The 21,536-nt window shown below is 43.8% G+C and overlaps 1 protein-coding gene across 1 annotated transcript in view; it reads left to right on the top strand.

The window, feature by feature from the left end:
- Positions 1 to 283: 283 nt before the first annotated feature.
- Positions 284 to 21,536, top strand: part of LOC111966124 (low-density lipoprotein receptor-related protein 1-like) — a 281,628-nt gene continuing 260,375 nt past the window's right edge. The window contains 1 exon segment of the mRNA XM_070444337.1: positions 284 to 868. Within this exon segment, the coding sequence (XP_070300438.1) occupies positions 772 to 868 (97 nt within the window). The 5' untranslated portion in view covers positions 284 to 771.

The following is a 21,536-nucleotide window of genomic DNA, read 5'->3' on the forward strand; positions in this document are numbered from 1 at the left end:
ACAACTGTCCTTGTGCCAATATGGTTGGTGTAGGGGCGCCCCTACATACACCAACCATATTGGCACAAGGACAGTTGTTTTCTGCAGTTGGCCTACACATTGGCCTACATTGGCCTACAGTTTAATGCGCTGAAAAGCGTCTCCGCGCTTGCGTAAAGGGAGCTTGCCGCGTAGTTTTTCGATTTCCTTTAAGAATTGAATTGGTGACGTCATCCACTGGTTCCAGAGTGCTGTGTGTGTTGGCGMTTCAGACTCACCGCCATCCACTCAACGTGTTGTAACCACCAGTAACAGAGGCGGTGGAGCTCCCAAAGAAAAAGGCGCTTTTATTTTTTATTTTATGGCATGGGTTATTTTCAACACTGCCGCAGTGACGGAAATCCGAGGAGATTGTGAACTAGTGGGACATTTCTAAATGAATGGTGACGCCACATTGTGTTCACAATATATTTTAATTTGAAAAATAGTGTGTCGGCTTATATGGATCACGCATGCTGATACTGTATACTACATATACATGACTGCATGAGAACAACTCGTAGGCTCACTAGGTTGTAGCAAGCCTTTCAATGTTTCTACATTTGTATCCATTGCCTACTGCTGYCAGTGAAGCTACCTTAGCTATTCTCAGTGCGTGGTTGCAGGGCGCAAAGAGAACGGACAATCGCACCGGACCATTCGAGGTGTTCGGATGAGGTGTTTGAATATATTCTTTGATCTTAGAATTCAAGCCAACCTTATATCCAGTATTTTATATATATTAAAAAAGCAATGACATCTGACATTGCAAAGGTGTGGGCAATGAGGTTGTTCTTCGTGGGATTTCTGCTCAGTTTGGAGCTCCTATCTCCTACAGCATCTATTGATGGTAAGTGACAGTCTAGTGTTGTAGCCTATTGCTTTGTGAAACTGCATGCCCACTCTTTAGCAATATAGGTCTAACATGGAATTTAGGCTTTTCACCACATAGCCCACTATTGGCCCAGGACAAATGTCTCCATAACACCTATAGGCTTTAGACTCAACCAGTCTGCTAGTGATCGATATGAACAATAGGGCTAATCATATAGGTGCCATGTTTGTGAGACAGACTTCATAGGATATAGGCTATCTTGCTTGCTCATCTTTTGTCAAATGATCATTTCATAACCACCTGTCTGTAGCCTGGCATATATGATTAATTTAGGGTGTTATTGACATAAAACAACTGTCGTCAACTAACCTACAGATGTGTTGAGCTTCATATGGGTTCATTTTTTCTTAAATCAAAGGGGATTCAAAGCCATGCATGGCTACACGGACAGTGTTGTGCTGCCAGCTACTCGGTTTGATTCCCATTCCCAGATGAGATGTAGCCCCACGAATGATTCAAAATACTGTATGCCCTTTGTTCTTCTGCTGTTGTTGACATGCTCGTTCAATGTTGTCTTGTAAGGTTATTCAGCAGGTAGACGATACATATATCACAGCACATCCGTGAAAGGGAAAGGCCTGCGTGTCCCCAGTTGTAGGTAGGCTAGACAGACACGGCAGTACACTTTTCCTTGGATCGATCAGTAGGCTAATACGGACCGGATCAATATGCCTATGGCGTATTTATGCGTGTGAATCATTTATGGGTCAGAATCTATATGGCTGCAGGCTAAGGATTTTTTTTGCAGTGATCAGGTTACACCTTCGCGGGTTCACTTCGAACCAAATCCTATTGAAATATCCGTTTTCATGTTTGTTTTGAGCTGCATGCGCTTAGAATGTAAAAACAACTATGTTGCGGTTGGTCAGTTGTAATCTTTATACATATAGGCTATTGTCGTGACTTGTCCGGACGAGCAGCTAATKTTAGAAATTCTTGGAAACTATACATTCATCACAACATCATAGACCTACTCACTTGATGACAGTCAGATAGCCTATAGAGAACTGAATTAAATAATCAAGTAATTTTCGAGTAATTGACTATAATGATCAGCTACATTCTAAAGTGCATTCTTGCAACAATTATACTATCTCGTGCGACATTATGGCCATGCACTTTCAGAGCGAGAACATTGTAACATTGTAGACAATGATTTGGAACGTCTGGCAACATTGTTGCTATACGGTGTCAAATAGACCAGCATTTGTCATATAGTGTCACTGGCATAGTTTATTTGACTTAAAGGGAATGAATAGGCTGCTCTTGTATTATAGTTAACTCATACCACATTGGCTATGCATATCTAAAACCACAACCAGATATTGGACTGAATAGTTTTTCTCATGAACATTTTGTTATGATAGAGAGATGGACTTGACTTGTTTTGATGTTTAAAACCTAATGTCACTCAATAGTGCAGTACTGAGGCAGCACAACGTGCGTTACAAAATACACTCTTACTAAACAACCCACTATTGCAAAAATACACCAAATTATTTTTAGTGATGCGCATAAATAATGCATTGGGTTTTCAAGGCATTGAAGGCATGTTTATAAAGGTCCCTCCCAACTGATTTGAATAATACAGTTGGCCTACATCCGCTCATTTAGTTCTTGAAACTAGGGATACTGAGATAGCAGTAGGTTTCCTTCTATTCACCTTCATAATCCTCCATATAATCCATATTGTTAAAATGTAGACTACTCCATAGTAGAAGCTAACAATGATGCTCTTGTATGAACATTAAAGAAAGAGACAATACTTCAGTCAATCAGTGCAGGCTCATAATTTGGGGAATGTTGGGAAACATTGGACAGTACTAAACAGTACAGCAGCTGATCTTGTTGCTAGCACTCGCCACTGATGGGCAAATGCACACTTTACCAGCAGCAGTGGTAGAAAAAGTACTCAATTGTCATACTTGAGTAAAAGTAAAGATACGTTAATAGAAAATGACTAAAGTAAAAGTGAAAGTCACCCAGTAAAATACTACTTGAGTAAAAGTCTAAAAGTATTTGGTTTTAAATATACTTAAGTATCAAAAGTAAAAGATGAAGTGTAAATCATTTAAAATTCCTTATATTTAAGCAAACCAGACTGCACCAGTTTTATGTTTTTTTTTATTGCCAGGGGCACACTCCAACACTCAGACAATTTATAGACAAAGCGTTTGTGTTTAGTGAGTCCGCCAAATCAGATGCAGTAGGGATGACCAGGGATGTTCTCTTAATAAGTGTGTGAATTGGACAATTTTCCTGTCAAAATGTAACCAGTACTTTTGGCTGCCACGGAAAATGTATGGAGTAAAAAGTACATTATTTTATTTCGGAATGTAGTGAAGTAAATGTAAAAGTGTCCAAAAATGTAAATAGTAAAGTAAAGTACAAATACCCCAAAAACTACTTAAGTAGTACTTTAAAGTACTTTTTTCTTAAGTACTTTACACCACTGACCAGCAGGAATCAATCCGTCTGGAGACCCTTGTGAGTCTCCACATGACGTTCAGGTAACATTATGTACGGCCAGACCAGTGATGGCGAAATGTTGGGAGACACTGGACAATCACAGGACAGTACAGCATCTGATCTTAGAAAAACTAAACAAACATTAGCAGCAGGAATCAATCTCCGTTGATGTTTGGGTAACAGTATGTACGACCAGAGCAATGATGGGAAATGTTGGGGACAGAATCTGATCTCATGTTGCAAGCAGCATGATGATGACCAATGGCACAGATGTCCAGATGCAAAGTCAGAGGCACTGGAGGAGGGGGGGGGGGGGGGGGGGGGGGGGGGGGGGGGGGGGGAGGAGGGGGGGGGGGGGGGGGGGGGGGGGGGGGGGGGGGGGTGAGTGAGTGGATGCTATGCTAGAGTCCAGGGGAGAGAGAAGGGAGGGAAGGGGGGTGAGTAAGTGAGTGGATGCTATGCCAGAGTCCAGGGCAGAGAGAAGGGAGGGAGGGGGAATGAGTGAGTGAGTAAGTGAGTAAGTAAGTGAGTGGATGCTATGCTAGAGTCCAAAGGAGACAGGAGGAATAGGATGAGTGTGTGAGTGAGAGAGTGATGCTGCTATGCTAGAGGCCAGGGTCAGGCACTTAAGCTGAAACACAATCCGGATCCCCACTGGGCTCGGCTGGCTGGACGCAGCGGGAATTAGGGATTTAGGAAAAGAGGAGATTGTGGAAGCCAAGGTCAGAGGTCAAGAGTTTAGGGCCAACCACTGTTCTCTTCTGAAGATGGTTTATCTTTGGTTGTTCCGTTCCAGGATTGTCCTTGCTAGCTGGAGATGGTTTATCTTTGGTTGTTCTGTTTAAGGATTGTCCTGGCTAGCTGGAGATGGTTTATCTTTGGTTGTTCTGTTCCAGGATTGTCCTGGCTAGCTGGAGATGGTGTATCTTTGGTTGTTCTGTTCCAGGACTATCCTGGCTAGCTGGAGATGGTGTATCTTTGGTTTTTCTGTTCCAGGACTATCCTGGCTAGCTGGAGATAGTTTATCTTTGGTTTTTCTGTTCCAGGACTATCCTGGCTAGCTGGAGATGGTGTATCTTTGGTTKTTCTGTTCCAGGACTATCCTGGCTAGCTGGAGATAGTTTATCTTTGGTTTTTCTGTTCCAGGACTATCCTGGCTAGCTGGAGATAGTTTATCTTTGKTTTTTCTGTTCCAGGACTATCCTGGCTAGCTGGAGATGGTGTATCTATCTTTAGCTGCACAGTCAAACAACTCTGTTTAGATATCAAAGATGCAAATCCAGAAACATCGGACACTTGATGATCACATGTTAATGTTGTAATTGTGGCTAAAGGTTTTAGCAAATAGCAATTGTATCATGTTACATTTGATCCAGTATTTAATTAAGGGAGAGGATATACGGTAGCCTATGTGTAGTGTTATTCTCTGTGGGTTTCTAGTTCATTTCACCACCACTAAAAACACATAGCAGTCCTCGTACTGTATGACTCATATCTTACAGAAAAAGATACAGATGGGATGCCTCCTACAGATCAACCCATTATGTGTAGGTTGTACAGTATTTCTATGTCCCTTTGACATTGCGCAGACTTACATGACCACAACCACAACCACATAAATGTAAATGTAAATGTAAACAAAGGTTAAGGCTMAGCTCGGCCAACTATTGGTCAGCTGTGGAGACTTGGTTCACAAGGTGAAGAGTGAGGGTAAATTCCAGAGAAGTCTGTCTAACAAAGCCTTTAAAGGGACACTTCACCAGTTTTTTACATCATATTGCTTATCTCCAGCACCATAATAGTGGAGATGAGATTTTCTCTACACTTTTAAAACCTGCGATTTTCTCTACACTTTGATTGTCTATGTTTTGTAGTATAAAAGATAAGAAGAAAAGGTCCTACGATCTTTTCTATGACCTATGATCATCCGGGGTCATTTTCTTTTGATGTTTTCTGTGGGTCAGGAGGTGAAGAGAGAGGGTGAATTCCAGAGGTGCCTAGACTCTGTTTTCCTGACCCTATAATGGGCCCTGTTTCATGGCCTCCTCAGAACATTCATAACCAGCACTGGAAACATCTACCAGGAACATTCTAGAACATTCTGCATCCTCCACACACATTCAACAGGTCACAGATTTGACATTACTCTCTTTAGACTCTATCTTAGCCTGGATGCCATTTTGTTTCTACTCTCTTACCCTCTCCTTATGGAATTGTCATGTTTGACTGGACAATGACAGCAATGGAGTTGGCAAGATCACAAAGACATCTGGGTCCAGGTTATCTCTACCATGGCTAACCTGTCACTAGCAATGGTCATCAAAATTGTTAAAACGTTTTTCTAATAAAAAATAATTCTAATCAATGCAAGTTGGACAATTGATGAAGATTATCCAAACGTTTTCAGTTTTTTTAAGCCAGATATTGACAGAATTTTAGCACATAAAACATTTTACTGGCATGGGCTGGAATATGTTCTGGGATTCTTCCGATGGTATTGAGGAGTACACCACATCAGTCACTGGCTTCATCAATAAGTGCATCAATGATGTTGCCCCCACAGTGACTGTACGTACATTCCCCAACCAGAAGCCATGGATTATAGGCAACATGCGCACTGAGCTAAAGGGTAGAGCTGCCGCTTTCAAGGAGCGGGACTCTAACCCAGAATCCAATAAGAAATCCTGCTATGCCCTCCGAGGAACCATCAGACAGGCAAAGTGTCAATACAGGATTAAGATTGAATCGTACTACACCGGCTCCGACGCTCTTCAGATGTGGCACGGCTTGCAAAGTATTACAGACTACAAAGGGAAGCACAGCTGCGATGTCAGGACCCGGTTACGAACTCGGGTCTCCGGTGTGAGAAACAGACACTTAGCAAACTGAGCCACTAACAGTCGGCAGAACCCAGAATATGAGGCAGACACAGCAGTACTTGAGACGGTGTTTTAATAAAGTAAAAAGGAAAGTACTTCAGGCAAAAATATAAATCCACAACGTCAAAAGTAATTCCAAGAGAAAAAAGGTAATCCTCTAAGACAAAAGGTAAATCCACAAGGTGGTAGATACCGCGGGGAAAAAACCTCAAAAGAATAATCAAAAATAAATAAACAAGAACAAAAACAGAGTACCTCAAGAGAATCCAACAGGAGTAACAAATGTTCACAGCATCGCTGGGGCTGGGTGCTAACATACAAACACAGAGCAAAGAACTGAGGAAAACTAAGGGTTTAAATACATTCAAGGGAAATGAGGCACAGCAAATAATAACTGGAAACAAGGGAAAACAAAAGGGTCAAAAAAGCACAATGGGGGCATCTAGTGGCCAAAACCGGAAATATCCTGGCCAAATCCTGACATGCGAGCTGTCCAGTGATACGAGCTTACCAGACGAGCGAAATAACTTCTATGCTCGCTTTGAGGCAAGTAACACTGAAACATGCATGAGAGCATCAGCTGTTCTGGATGACGGTGTGATCACGCTCTCCGTAGCCGACGTGAGTAAGACCTTAAAAAAGATCAACATTCACAAGGCTGATTACCAGGACGTGTACTCCAAGCATGTGCTGACCCACTGACAACCTCTCCCTGACTGAGTCTGTAATACCAACATGTTTCAAGCAGACCACCATAGTCCCTGTGCCCAATAACACTAAGGTAACCTGCCTAAATGACTACCGACCTGTAGCACTCATGTCTGTAGCCATGAAGTGCTTTGAAAGGCTGTCCATGGCTCACATCAACACCATTATCCCAGAAACCCAAGACCCAATCCAATTTGCATACCGCCCCAACAGATCCACAGATGATGCAATCTCTATTGCACTCCACACCGCCCTTTCCTACATGGATAAAAGGAATGCTATGTGAGAATGCTATTCATTGACTACAGCTCAGCGTTCAACACCATAGTGCCCTCAAAGCTCATCACTAAGCTAAGGATCCTGGGACTAAACACCTCCCTCTGCAACTGGATCCTGGACTTCCTGACGGGCTACCCCCAGGTGGTAAGGGTAGGTAACAACACATCCGCCATGCTGATCCTCAACACGGGGGCCCCTCAGGGGTGCATGCTCAGTCCCTTCCTGTCCTCCCTGTTCACCCATGACTGCATKGCCAGGCACGACTCCATCACCGTCATTAAGTTTGCCGATGACACAACAGTGGTAGACCTGTTCACCGACAACGATGAGACAGCCTATAAGGGAGGAGGTCAGAGACCTGTGGTGCCAGGACAACAACCTCTCCCTCAACGTGATCAAGACTTAGGAGACTACAGGAAAAGGAGGACAAAGCACGCCCCCATTCTCATCGACGGGGCTGTAGTGGAGCAGGTTGAGAGCTTCAAGTTCCTTGGTGTCCCACTTCACAAACAAACTATCATGGTTCAAACACACCAAGACAGTTGTGAAGAGGGCACGACATYGCGTATTCCCCCTCAGGAGACTGAAAAGATTTGGCATGGGTCCTCAGATCCTCAAAAGGTTCTACAGCTGCACCATGGAGAGCATCCTAACTGGTTGCATCACTGCCTGGACCGGCAACTGTATGGCCTCCGACCGCAAGGCACTGCAGAGGGTAGTGTGTACGTCCCAGTACATCACTGGGGACAAGCTTCCTGCCATCCAGGACCTCTATTCCAGGCGGGGTCAGAGGAAGGCTCTAAAAATTGTCAAAGACTCCAACCACCCTAGTCATAGACTGTTCTCTCTGCTACCGCATGGCAAGCGGTACCGGAGCACCAAGTCTAGGTCCAAAATACTTCTTAACAGCTTATACCCCCAAGCCATATGATTCCCGAACAGCTAATCAAATGTCTACCCAGACTGTTTGCATTGCCCTCCCCCTCTCTTTTACGCTGCTGCTACTCTCTGTTTATTATCTTTGCATAGTCACTTTAACTCTACCTACATGTACATATTACCTCAATTACCTCGACTAACCGGTGCCCGCACACATTGAGTCTGTACCGGTACCCCCTTTATATCGCCTCGCTATTGTTATTTTACTGCTGCTCTTTAATTATTTGTTACTTTTATTTTTTGTATTTTTTTACTTTTTACTATTTTGTACTTAACACTTATTTTTTCTTCTTCTTCAAACTGCGTTATTGGTTAAGGGCTTGTAAGTAAGCATTTCACTGTAAGGTCTATGTGACAAAATAACATTTTATTTTATTTTGACAAATAATGAATGGAATTTAGTTTTTTGGGGGGGRATTCAGGTATTCAATTTATTGTAAAAAAAGTGTATATATATGTATATATATATTAGAATGCACTCATATACATTTCAAATCAAATCAAATTGTATTGGTCACATACACATGGTTAGCATATGTTATTGCGAGTTTAGCTAAATGTTTATGCTTCTAGATCCGACAGTGCAGCAGTATCTAACAGGTAATATCTAACAATTCCACAACAAAACCTAATATCTAACAAATTCCACAACAAAACCTAATACACACAATCTAGTAAAGGAATGGGATGAGAATATATAAGTATTGTAACGGCTGTCGTCTTCCTCCTCCTCGGACGAGGAGAGGCGAGAAGGATCAGACCAATATGCGGAGTGATTTGCGTTCATGATGATTTATTATAACGAAACAATCCAGAACACTTACAAATACAAAAACAACAAACGTGACAAAACCGAAAACAGTCCCGTGTGGCACGAACACTAACACGAGATACAACCACCCACAAACACACACGTGAACCCCGGCTGCCTAAGTATGATTCTCAATCAGGGACAACGATTTACAGCTGCCTCTGATTGAGAATCATACCCGGCCGAACACAAACAACCCGACATAGAAAAATAACACATAGACAACCCACCCCAACTCACGCCCTGACCAACTAAATACATACAAGAAAAAGGAAAAACAGGTCAGGAACGTGACAAGTATAAAATATATGGATGAGCAGTGACAGAGCGGCTAAGATGCAATAGATAGTAAAGAATAGATAGTGAAGGATACATTATATACATATGAGATGAGTAACGTGAGATATGTAAACATTATTAAAGTGACTGGTGTTCCATTTATTAAAGTGGCATATGATATCAAGTCTGTAGTTAGGCAGCCGCTTCTCTCTGCTAGTGGTGGCTGTTTAACAATCTGATGGCCTTGAGATAGAAGCTGTTTTTCAATCTCTCTGTCCCAGCTCTGATGCACCTGTACTGACCTCGCCTTCTGGATGATAGCGGGGTGAACAGGCAGTGGCTCGGGTGGTTATTGTCCTTGATTATATTTTTTGCCTTCCTGTGACATCGGGTGTTGTAGGTGTCCTGGAGGGCAGGTAGTTTGCCCCCGGTGATGCGTTGTACAGGCCGCACCACCCTCTGGAGAGACCTGCATTTGTGGACGGTGCATTTGCTGTACCAGGCGGTGATACAGCACGACAGGATGCTCTCAATTGTGCACCTGTAAAAGTTTGTGAGGGTTTTTGGGGACAAGCCACATTTTTTCAGCCTCGCTGTTGCGCCTTCTTCACCACGTCTGTGTGCGTGGACAATTTCAGTTCGTCGGTGATATGTACACCGAGGAACTTAAAACTTTCCACCTTCTCCMCTGCGGTCCCGTCGATGTGGATAGGGGGGTGCTCCCTTTGCTGTTTCCTGAAGTCCATGATCATCTCTTTTGTTTTGCTGACATTGAGTGAGAGGTTATTTTCCTGACACCACATTCCGACCTGTAGGCTGACACCACACTCCTTCCTGTAGGCTGTCTCGTCGTTGTTGGTAATCAAGTCTACCACTGTAGTGTTGTCTGCAAACTTGATGATTTCCTACCTTCACCACCTGGGGGCGGCCCGTCAGGAAGTCCAGGACCCAGTTTCACAGGGCGGGGTTGAGACCCAGGGTTTCAAGCTTAATGATGAGTTTTGGAGGGTACCATGGTGTTGAATGCTGAGCTGTAGTGAACTAACAGCATTCTTACATAGGTATTCCTCTTGTCCAGATGGGATAGGGCAGTGTGCAGTGTGATGGCGATTGCATCGTCTGTGGACCTATTGGGGCGGTAAGCAAGTTTGAGTGTGTCTAGGGTGACAGGTAAGGGGGAGGTGATATGATCCTTGACTAGTCTCTCAATGCACTTCATGATGACAGAAGTGAATGCTACGGGGCGATAGTCATTTTTGTTCAGTTTACTCCTGAGGTGCACCCTCGACAACTACTGTGATTATTATTATTTGACCATGCTGGTCATTTATGAACATTTGAATATCTTGGCCATGTTCTGTTATAATCTCCACCCGGCACAGCCAGAAGAGGACTGGCCACCCCTCATTGCCTGGTTCCTCTCTAGGTTTCTTCCTAGGTTTTGGCCTTTCTAGAGAGTTTTTCCTAGCCACCGTGCTTCTACACCTGCATTGCTTGCTGTTTGGGGTTTTAGGCTGGGTTTCCGTACAGCACTTTGAGATATCAGCTGATGTAAGAAGGGCTATATAAATAAATTTGATTTGATTTGATTTGAGTTACYTTAGCTTTTTTGGGAACAGGAACAATGGTGGCCATCTTGAATCATGTGGGGGCAACAGACTGGGATAGGGATTGATTGAATATGTCCGTAAACACACCAGTCAATTGGTCTGCGGCTAGGGATGCCATCTGGGCCGGCAGCCTTGCGAGGCTTAACATGTTTAAATGTTTTACTCACGTTGGTCACAGAGAAGAAGAGCCCACAGTCTTTGGTAACGGGCCGCGTCGGTGACACTGTATTGTCCTCAATGCACGCAAAGAAATTGTTTCATTTGTCTGGAAGCAAGACGTCGATGTCCGCGACGGGGCTGGTTGGCTTTTTGTAATCCGTGATTGTCTGTAGACCTTGCCACATACGTCTCGTGTTTGAGCCATTGAATTGCGATATCATTTTGTAATGATATCAAGTATTTACATAATATTTTGTGTTAAAAGAAAGACAATTATATGTGCCTCATTTGCATCAATACACCCATCAAACTAAAGTTATCTTTCTTCTCTTTCTTGTGATGCGTTAAATTCCCGATGACGCTTTAGCGGTCTTATAGATGCAACGGAAAGACAATGTATTCCACTGAGCCCATTTCAGCCATTAAAGGGGTGTCTGACAGGTCATTACAAACATTTCCTTGGTGGTAACGTTAAAGGGAAAAACCAGAAGACACAAGCAAGAGTATGAAAGAGTCACAAGTGTAAAATGAAAGCAATMAATCCAGCGAGATTTAAGTGACAAGTCGATTTTGCACCCATCAAACACAGGAAATAGATGTCTGAAAGAAAACAGATCCACAGGTGGGAGGGACATGTGCATTGATAGTCACATAGGAATGGCCATTGATTGTGATACTGGCTGGCCTGCAGCAGCTGCCAACTGAAGCGTTTAGTTAGTCAGCTTTTGCACTCTCTCAGGTGGCACACCAAATTCTCTGCAATAATTTTCTCTATAATGAGATTTGAGAAAAAGTGATGTATAATGCCAACTTAAGTACCGTATGTGAAGTGTATGGAAGTGGAGCTGTGCCTTTTGGAATTAACATGCAAACAGGTCTCCATGTTTTCACAAAGTAGCAGTTTAGCCTTTGAATAGCTTGTAATAAAGAGCTTATGGCGGTGGGTGTTAACTAATACCTCCTTTCAGGAGACAATGCAGCTTGAACATTAACAGAACTATTAGTGAAATAATAATGCGGAGACAGCCTTGACAATAATTTATAAAATCCCTTCCTGTATAGCATCCCTTCCTGTATTGCATTGTAGATTCAGCCTGAGCTGAGACTGGAGGCTAGAGGCAGGGTGCTTCCCAAGTGGCACTACCATAATGCACTACTATCTCCCCGTACGAAAGCTTGAGGCTCACAGATGAGTGTTTGTTGATGGTGAGTAGAAGGGGTGTGTTCTAATTGGTGTTTTCTGGTAGCAGCTACACAACTGTTTACTCTATTTAGCTCCTATAAGACCCGGAAGGGAGCAGATCGGTTTATTGAACAGAATGGGGGTAACGACTGTGTGGGTGTTGATGTGGAAGGGAAGGATAGAAGATGTCTTGGATTTCTCTTTAGGTTATAGAAACTAGGCTTTGTCTCTCTTTTTCTTTCTGCCTCACTGTTTTGGTTGTCAGTTGTGGTATGCTTCATCGCTGCCTAAACCAAAAATAGCAACATTCTCAGCCAGTTCTTTTTAAATTGACGCATACTTGATTTGAGTTCCCGGAAAAAAACGCTAGAGCTAGACATGTAAACAAGTATACATCCCAATGCTTCCTAATTCGGATAAATTAAATGCTTATCTGTCTTTTCCATGCATTTTATACAAGGAGTAAGCATAACTGGTCGTAACGTTTGCCTGACATCCGACACAAAGGTGTGAATCCTGGCTTTGTGACTGAACATCATCTTGTAGTTTTACTATCTCTGATGGAGAACTTTGCACCTAGTGCTGGAGCTGGTGCTGGAGCTGGCCCGGGGGGCTCGGTGAGGCAGACAGGCCGCTGGACCACGTTGGTCTCTGGTGACGTTACTCTGAGCACTCTTACAGTCTTCCAGTTTTGCAGTCTTAGTTCCACCTCCAGAAACACCTAGGCTGTTCCAACGCTGGGTGTGTGTGTGTGTGTGTGTGTGTGTTTGCGCTCGATTGGAGAATCAATTGAACAGGAGGCCCCAAGTTCCTCCACTCTGCTGCCTGCTTTCACACCTGGCCAGATGAGGAGAGAGGTAGCTGATGTGACTGCTGCCATGTGTCAAACCTGTCTGCTTCTGTTAGTCACAGCTGTTGAACTCAGATTCATGATGCGTCCGAAATGGCCCCCCATCCCCTATCTAATGCACTACGTTTGACCCTGACCAGAGCCCTATGGGGAATATGGTTCCACTTGAGACTTAACCACTCTGTGATAAGAGGCTTGGCTGGCTATGCATGTGGCACACATTAGGATAAAAATGTATCACTATCACGGTACTGAGATCTTTGATGAGGAGGTGGTGGGCCATGTAGACTTCACAGAGGTGATTCCTGACTTTTAAAAGCTTTTTGTTTCGATATCCTTGACTGGGCATGTGTCACGCCCTGACCATAGAGAGCTGCTTATTCCCTATGTTGGTTGGGGCGTGACAGTGACTAGGGTGGGTTATCTAGGTGAATATTGATCTATGTTGGCCTGGTATGGTTCCCAATCAGAGGCAGCTATTTATCGTTGTCTCTGATTGGGGATCATATTTAGGCAACCATTTCCCCATTGTGCTTTATGGGATCTTGACTATGTATAGTTGCCTGTTAGCACTATTGTTAGCTTCACGTTTCGTTTTGAGATTTATTGTTTTTGTTTTGCTGTGAGTTTCACCTAATAAAGATGTGGAACCMAGATCACGCTGCGCTTTGGTCCACTCATTATAACGATCGTGACAGCATGCATGTACAGCTACACTTTGTCAGACAACTTTGTCAGTGACAACTTGATCACTTTTTCATCCTTACAATGCAAGTCTTTGTATTTAACCAAGGGAAAGAAGAATATCCATTTAAATGTAGGTTGCAGCCCATTTATACATTGTTTATCATTCATTCCTGGCGATTATTGAGCCAGACACACACACTCCTCTCAACCTCCACCACTTTGATGTGATTCTGAGTGGTTTGGGCTAGCAGAGATCCCTACACATTAAACCATATAAACCTTGAATACAAAGAGAATCCTTTGAACTGAAATAAGTTCTCTTGTTTTTTTAAACATACACTACCGTTCAAAAGTTTGGAGCCACATAGAAATGTCCTTGTTTTTGAAAGAAAAGCAAATTTTCTGTCCATTAAAATAACATCAAATTGATCAGAAATAGAGTGTAGACATTGTTAATGTTGTAAATTACTATTGTAGCTGGAAACGGCTGATTTTTTATGGAATATCTACATAGGCGTACAGGGGCCCATTATCAGCAACCATCACTCCTGTGTTCCAATGGCACGTTGTGTTAGCTAATCCAAGTTTATCATTTTAAAAGGCTAATTGATATAGAAAACCCTTTTGCAATTATGTTAGCACAGCTGAAAACTGTTGTTCTGATTAAAGAAGCAATTCTTTAGACTAGTTGAGTATCTGGAGCGTCAGCATTTGTGTGTTCAATTACAGGCCAAAATGTCCAGAAAAAAGAGCTTCTTCTGAAACTATTAGCTAATTAGCTAACACAACGTGCCATTGTAACACAGGAGTGATGGTTGCATAAAATTAAAAATTTAGCAACCATCCAGGAGAAGATATCCATAAAAAATCAGCCCGTTACCAACTGCAATAGTCATTTACAACATTATCAATGTCTAACTGTATTTCTGATTAATTTGATGTTATTTTAATGGACAAAAAATGTGCTTTTCTTTCAAAAACAAGGACATTTCTAAGTGACCCCAAACTTTTGAACGGTAGTGTTTTTATAAAACATTGACTATATAGCTGTATAATTCCTCCCACAGTCTTTGTTTGCTGTTTTGGTTTCAGAAGGAATAAGTAAGCCATGCAGCGAGGCTTTTGTTTATGGCTTTTGTAGAGCTGCAATGAATGAATGCCTCAGTTCCATTTATGTGGTCTAGCGTTGGTTCATTTTGTGGCTCCCATGTTCTGTTTTCATAACAGCTGAATCTTGGTTGGCTTTTTCCCTGTGGAAGGCAGTGTAGTGAAGTGTAGCCTGCTGTGCTGTGTTACGAATGCAGGGGCTGCTGGAGAGAGTGAGTTGACAGCAACTCGTAATCGCTATAGGCTCCTGTCTGTATGTCTATCAATTTCCCTATCTCTATCTATTTTTCTCCCTCTCCCTCCCTCCCTCTCTCTCCCCCCCAGCTGTTGTTTGTATGCATGTTCAACTACTTTGAAAAATGACTGCTGTTAGGCATTAGAATGAGCTTGAATGACCCATGGATATTGTCTGGGGGCAGTAAACTGGTTAATTCTGCTAGCTAGATAGCTGCAGTCAGATACTGCATGGCCAGAGGTTTCTCAGCTTCTTTAGCACAAAGCTAAGTGGCCGTTCCTGTTGGATGGGCACTGCACAGAGCCTCCATTGAATAGGTTGGGACCGAGGGTTGGGTAGCACACACACACACACACACACACACACACACACACACACACACACACACACACACACACACACACACACACACACACACTCCAAGAACGCAGAGTACTCTGACTCATTGATTTTATTCCGTTCATTTCAGATTCCCATTTGGACTCTTATCTTGTAATACTGTGTAATAGAATCCAATCACTATCGCCAGGCCCGGGAAACGACCCACTGGGGAATAGGAAGTTTAAGATGCTGCTATTCCACTTTGGTGAGCTCAGTGATAGAACATGTGGAAGTGTTTCTAGCATTTTAGTGTGCTCACTTAGTAAACATTTGCGCTGTCTCTCTTAAGGCTGTGTTCTAGTTAGGGGACAATTGCAACCGTTCCTTGGCATGATGGAACAGTTTTGACTGATTTTGATTAATTGAAATCAATTAATTGGGTCGTAATCTATGGATTTCACTTGACTGGGCAGGGGGTAGGGGGTGCAGCCATGGGTGGGCCTGGGAGGGCATATGTCCACCGACTTGGGAGCCAGGCTCCYAAGTCTGGCTCCCATTGGGAAGCCAGGCCCAGCCAATCAGAATGATTTGGAAAGGCACACACCTGTCTATATAAGGTCTCATAGTTGACAGTACATGTCAGAGCAAAAACCAAGCCATGAGGTCGAAGCAATTGACCATCGACTTCCGAGACAGGATTGTGTCGAGGGGCAGATCTGGGGAAGGGTACCAAAAACTGTCTACAGCATTAAAGGTCCCCAAGAACATGGTTTCCTCCATCATTCTTAAATGGAAGAAGTTTGGAACCACCAAGACTCTTCCTAGAGCTGGCCGCATGCCCAAACTGAGCAATCGGAGGAGAAGGGCCTTGGTCAGGGAAGTGACCAAGAACCCGATGGTCACTCTGACAGAGCTCCAGAGTTACTCTGTGGAGATGGGAGAACCTTCCAGAAGGACAACCATCTCTGCAGCACTCCAMCAATCAGGCCTTAAGTGGCCAGACGGAAGCCACTCCTCAGTAAAAGGCACATGACAGCCTGCTTGGAGTTTACCAAAAGGCACCTAAAGGACTCTCAGACCATGAGAAACAAGATTCTCTGGTCTGATGAAATCAAGATTGAACTCTTTGGCCTGAATGCCAAGCGTCACGTCTGGAGGAAACCTGGCACCATCTCTATGGTGAAGCATGGTGGTGGCATCATCATGCTGTGGGGATGTTTTTCAGCGGCAGGGACTGGGAGACTAGTCAGGATTGAGGGAAAGATTAACGGAGAGATCCGTATGTTTTCTCCTGAAGTCCACAATCAGCTCCTTTGTTTTGTTAACATTGCTGGAGAGGTTATTTTCCAGGCACCACTCCGCCAGGGCCCTCACCTCCTCCCTGTAGGCTGTCTCGCCGTTATTGGTAATCAGGCCTATCACTGTTGATTGAGTTGGAGACAAACAGGGAGTACAGGAGGGGGCTGAGCATGCACTCGTGTGGGGCCCCTGTGTTGAGGATCAGCGTAGTGGAGGTGTTGTTGCCTACCTTCACTACCTGGGGGTGGCCTGTCAAGAAGTCCAGGACCCAGTTGCACAGGGCGGTGTTCAGACTCAGGGCCCTGAGCTTACTGACAAGCTTGGAGGGTACAATGGTGTTGAAGGCTGACCTGTAGTCAATGAATAGCATTCTTACATAGGTATTCCTCTTGTCCAGGTAGGATAGGGCAGTGTGATGGTGATTGTGTCATCTGTTGATCTATTGGGGTGGTATGCAAATTGCAGTGGGTCTAGGGTGTCAGGTAAGGTGGAGGTGATATGATCCTTAACTAGCCTCTCAAAGCACTTCATGATGACAGAAATGAGTGCTACGGGGCGATAGTAATTTAGTTCAGTTACCTTAATTTTCTTAGGTACAGAAACAATGGTGGACTTATTGAAGCAAGTGGGGACAGGGACTGGGATAGGGAGAGATTGAATATGTTTGTAAACACTACAGACAGCTGGTCTGCGCATGCTGCGCATAGGACGTGGCTAGGGATGCCTTCTGGGCCGGCAGCCTTGCGACAGGTAACTTGCTTAAATGTCTCACATCGGCCACGGAGAACAAGAGCTGGCTGTAGCTTACCGCCATAGAGGCGGTGGCTCGCATCGGCGGCACTGTGTTTTCCTCGAAGCTGGCGAAGAAGGTGTTTAGCTTGTCTGGTAGCAAGATGTTGATGTCAGCGACGTGGCTGGTTTTCCCTTTATAATACGTGAATGTCTGGAGTCCCTGCCACATACGTCTCGTGTCTGAGCCGTTGAATTGCAACTCTACTTTGTCTCTGTACTGACGTTTTGCCTGTTTTATTGCATAACTGGACTGTTTGTACTCAACCATATTCCCAGTCACCTTGCCGTGGTTAAATGCGGTGGTTCGCGCTTTCAGTTTTGCGCGAATGCTGCCATCTATCCATGGTTTTTGGTTTGGATAGGTTTTAATCGTCATGGTGGAAACAACATCACCTGTAGACTTCCTGATGAACTCAGTCACCGTGTCAGTGTATATGTCAATGTTATTCTCAGAGGCAACCCGGAACATATCCCAGTCCACATGATCAAAACAATCTTGAAACATGGATTCCGATTGGTCAGACCAGCGTTGAACAGTCCTTACCACGGGTACTTCCTGTTTGAGATTCTGCCTATAGGAAGGGAGGAGCAGAACGGAGATGATGCGTGAGTAGCGCAGGCAATGTGTTAGTAAAACCTTGGTAGCGTTTTCCTCAGATTTGCTTTATTAAAGTCCCCAGCTACAATAAATGTCGCCTCATGATATACGGTTTTAGTTTGCACAAAGTCCAGTGTAGTTCCTTGAGAGCTGTCCTGGTATCGGTTTAAGGGGTAATATACACTGCTGTGACGATGACTGAAGAGAATTCTCTCTGGATGTAATGCGGTCAGCATTTGATTATGAGGTATTCTAGGTCCAGTGAACAAAAGGACTTGAGTTCAAATCAAATCTTATTGGTCACATACAGGTGTTTAGCAGATGTTATTGCTGGTGTAGTGAAATGCTTGTGTTTCTAGCTCCGACAGTGCAGTAATATCTAACAAGTAATATCTAACAATTTCATAACATATACCCAATACACACAAATCTAAGTAAAGGAATGGAATTAAGAATATTTAAATATATGAACATGCAATGTCAGAGCGGCATAGACTAAGATACAGTAGAATAGAATAGAATACAGTATATACATATGAGATGAGTAATGCAACATATGTAAACATTATTAGTCACCAGTGTTCCATTATTAAAGTGGCCAGTGATTTAAAGTCTATGTATATAGGCAGCAGCCTCTAATGTGCTAGTGGTGGCTGTTTAACAGTCTGATGGCCTTGAGATAGAAGCTGTTTTTCAGTCTCTCAGTCCCAGCTTTGATGCACCTGTACTGACCTTGCCTTCTGGATGATACCGGGGTGAACAGGCAGTGGCTCGGATGGTTGCTGTCCTTGATATCTTTTTGGCCTTCCTGTGACATCGGGTGCTGTAGGTGTCTTGGAGGGCAGGTAGTTTGTCCCCAGTGATGCATTGGGCAGAGCCCTGCGGTTGCGGGCGATGCAGTTGCGTACCAGGTGGTGATACAGCCCGATAGGATGCTCTCAATTGAGCATCTGTAAAAGTCTGTGAGGGTTTTAGGTGCCAAGCCAAATTTCTTCAGCCTCCTGAGGTTGAAGAGGCGCTGTTGTGCCTTCTTCACCACACTGTCTATGTGGGTGGACCATTTCAGTTTGTCAGTGATGTGTATGCCGAGGAACTTGAAGCTTTCCACCTCATCCACTGTGGTCCCGTCGATGTGGATAGGGGGGTGCTCCCTCCTCTGTTTCTTGTCCACGATCACCTCCTTTGTTTTGATGACGTTGAGTGAGAGGTTATTTTCCTGGCACCACAGTCCCAGAGCCCTCACCTCCTCCCTGTAGGCTGTCTTGCCACTGTTGTGTCGTCTGCAAACTTGATGAATGAGTTGGAGGCGTGCGTGGCCACGCAGTCATGGGTTAACAGGGACTACAGGAGGGTGCTGAGCTTGCACCCTTGTGGGGTCCCAGTGTTGAGGATCAGCGAATTGAGGGTGTTGTTTCCTACTTTCACTACCTGGGGGCGGCACGTTAGGATGTCCAGGACCCAGTTGCACAGGGCGGGGTTCAGACCCAGGTCTGGTATATTACTACAATCAAACCATGAGTAGTTAATCATGAAACATACATCTCCGCCTTTCTTTTCCCCGGAGAGTTCTTTATTCCTGTCTGTGCGATGTACTGAGAACCCAGCTGGCTGTATTGACAAGGACAGTATATCTGGAGAGAGCCATGATTCTGTAAAACAGAGTATGTTACAGTCCCTGATGTCTCTCTGTACGGAGATCCGCGCCCTGAGCTTGTATACTTTATTGTCCAGCGACTGAACATTAGCAGGTAATATACTCAGAAGTGGTGGATGGTTTATACAGGAAAGTTGTTTTTCTGGTCGAAATGCACACCTTGACCTTAGAGATCCTTTTTATGTCTCTATTTTGGTTTGGTCAGGGCGTGAGTTGGGGTGGGCATTCTATGTTTTGTGTTCTATGTTTTGTATTTCTTTGTTGTTTGGCCGGGTGTGGTTCTCAATCAGAGGCAGCTGTCTATCGTTGTCTCTGATTGAGAACCATACTTAGGTAGCTCTCGCCCACATGGGTTTTGTGGGTAGTTATTTTCTGTTTTGTGTGTCTGCACCAGACAGAACTGTTTCGTTTGTTCCGCTTTGTAATTTTTTGTTCTAGTGTTCAGCTGTATTAAAAATCATGAACACGTACCATGCTGCACCTTGGTCCTCTTCTTCAAACAGCCGTTACAGCTGGTGAGTTACCTCTGCTCTAATATCCAAAAGTTCTTTCTGGCTGTATGTAATAATGCAAAAAAAGTTCTAAGCTAATAATGTGAGAAATAACACAGAGAAAAAAGATTGCAAACCAGAAGACCATGTCTATCAGCACCATCTTGTTCTGCCTCMGAGAGATAGATAAATAGTTCTATACTGCATAGCAGAAATCATTCATTTATGGGGTCATACAGATATTCGATCTACTGCACAGTGGAAGTTCTACCCTCCACTGATAATAAACATGTTAGCCCCTTAGCAAACCCCTAAACACCATTATTCCAAAATCTCTATGCTCCTCTTCTTTTGAAGCATGTCTCTTCTGTGAGAGAGAGGCAGAGAGAGAGAAGCAGAGAGGGAGAGAGAGAGAGGCAGAGAGGGAGAGAGTGGAACACAATTATACCCAACCAAATCATGAGAAAACAAAAATATAATTACTTGACACATTGGAAAGAATTAACAAAAAAACAGAGCAACCTAGAATGCTATTTGGCCCTAAACAGAGAGTACACAGCGTCAGAATACCTGACCACTGTGACTGACCCAAACTTTAACTATGTACAGACTCAGTGTGCATAGCCTTGCTATTGAGAAAGACCGCCGTAGGYATTCCAGGCTCTCAAGAAAAGACAGGCTATGTGCACACTGCCCACAAAATGAGGTGGAAACTGAGCTGCACTTCCTAACCTCCTGCCAAATGTATGACCATATTAGAGACACATATTTCCCTCAAATTACACATATCCACAAATAATAAAAAATAAAAAAACAATTTTGATAAATTCCCATATCTATTGAGTGAAATACCACAGTGTGCCATCACAGCAGCAAGAGTTGTGACCTGTTGTCACAAGAAAAAGGCAACCAGTGTCACGTTCCTGACCTATTTCTGTTAGTTTGTTGTATGTGTTAGTTGGTCAGGACGTGAGTTTGGGTGGGCATTCTATGTTGTCTGTTTCTATGTTGGTTTAAGGGTTGCCTGGTATGGCTCTCAATTAGAGGCAGGTGTTTGGCGTTCCTCTAATTGAGAGTCATATTTAGGTAGGTTGTTTCACAGTGTTCGTTGTGGGTGGTTGTCTCCTGTGTCTGTATGTATGTTCGTGCCACACGGGACTGTAGCGTTTGTTTGTAGTCGTGTACCTGTTCCTGCGTTCTTCACGTTATATGTAAGTTCGTGTCCAGGTCTGTTTTCATCGTTTATTTGTTTTGTAGTTTATTCAAGTATAGT

Source organism: Salvelinus sp. IW2-2015, linkage group LG7 (assembly GCF_002910315.2).
Source record: "Salvelinus sp. IW2-2015 linkage group LG7, ASM291031v2, whole genome shotgun sequence".
NCBI classification, from domain to species: domain Eukaryota; kingdom Metazoa; phylum Chordata; class Actinopteri; order Salmoniformes; family Salmonidae; genus Salvelinus; species Salvelinus sp. IW2-2015.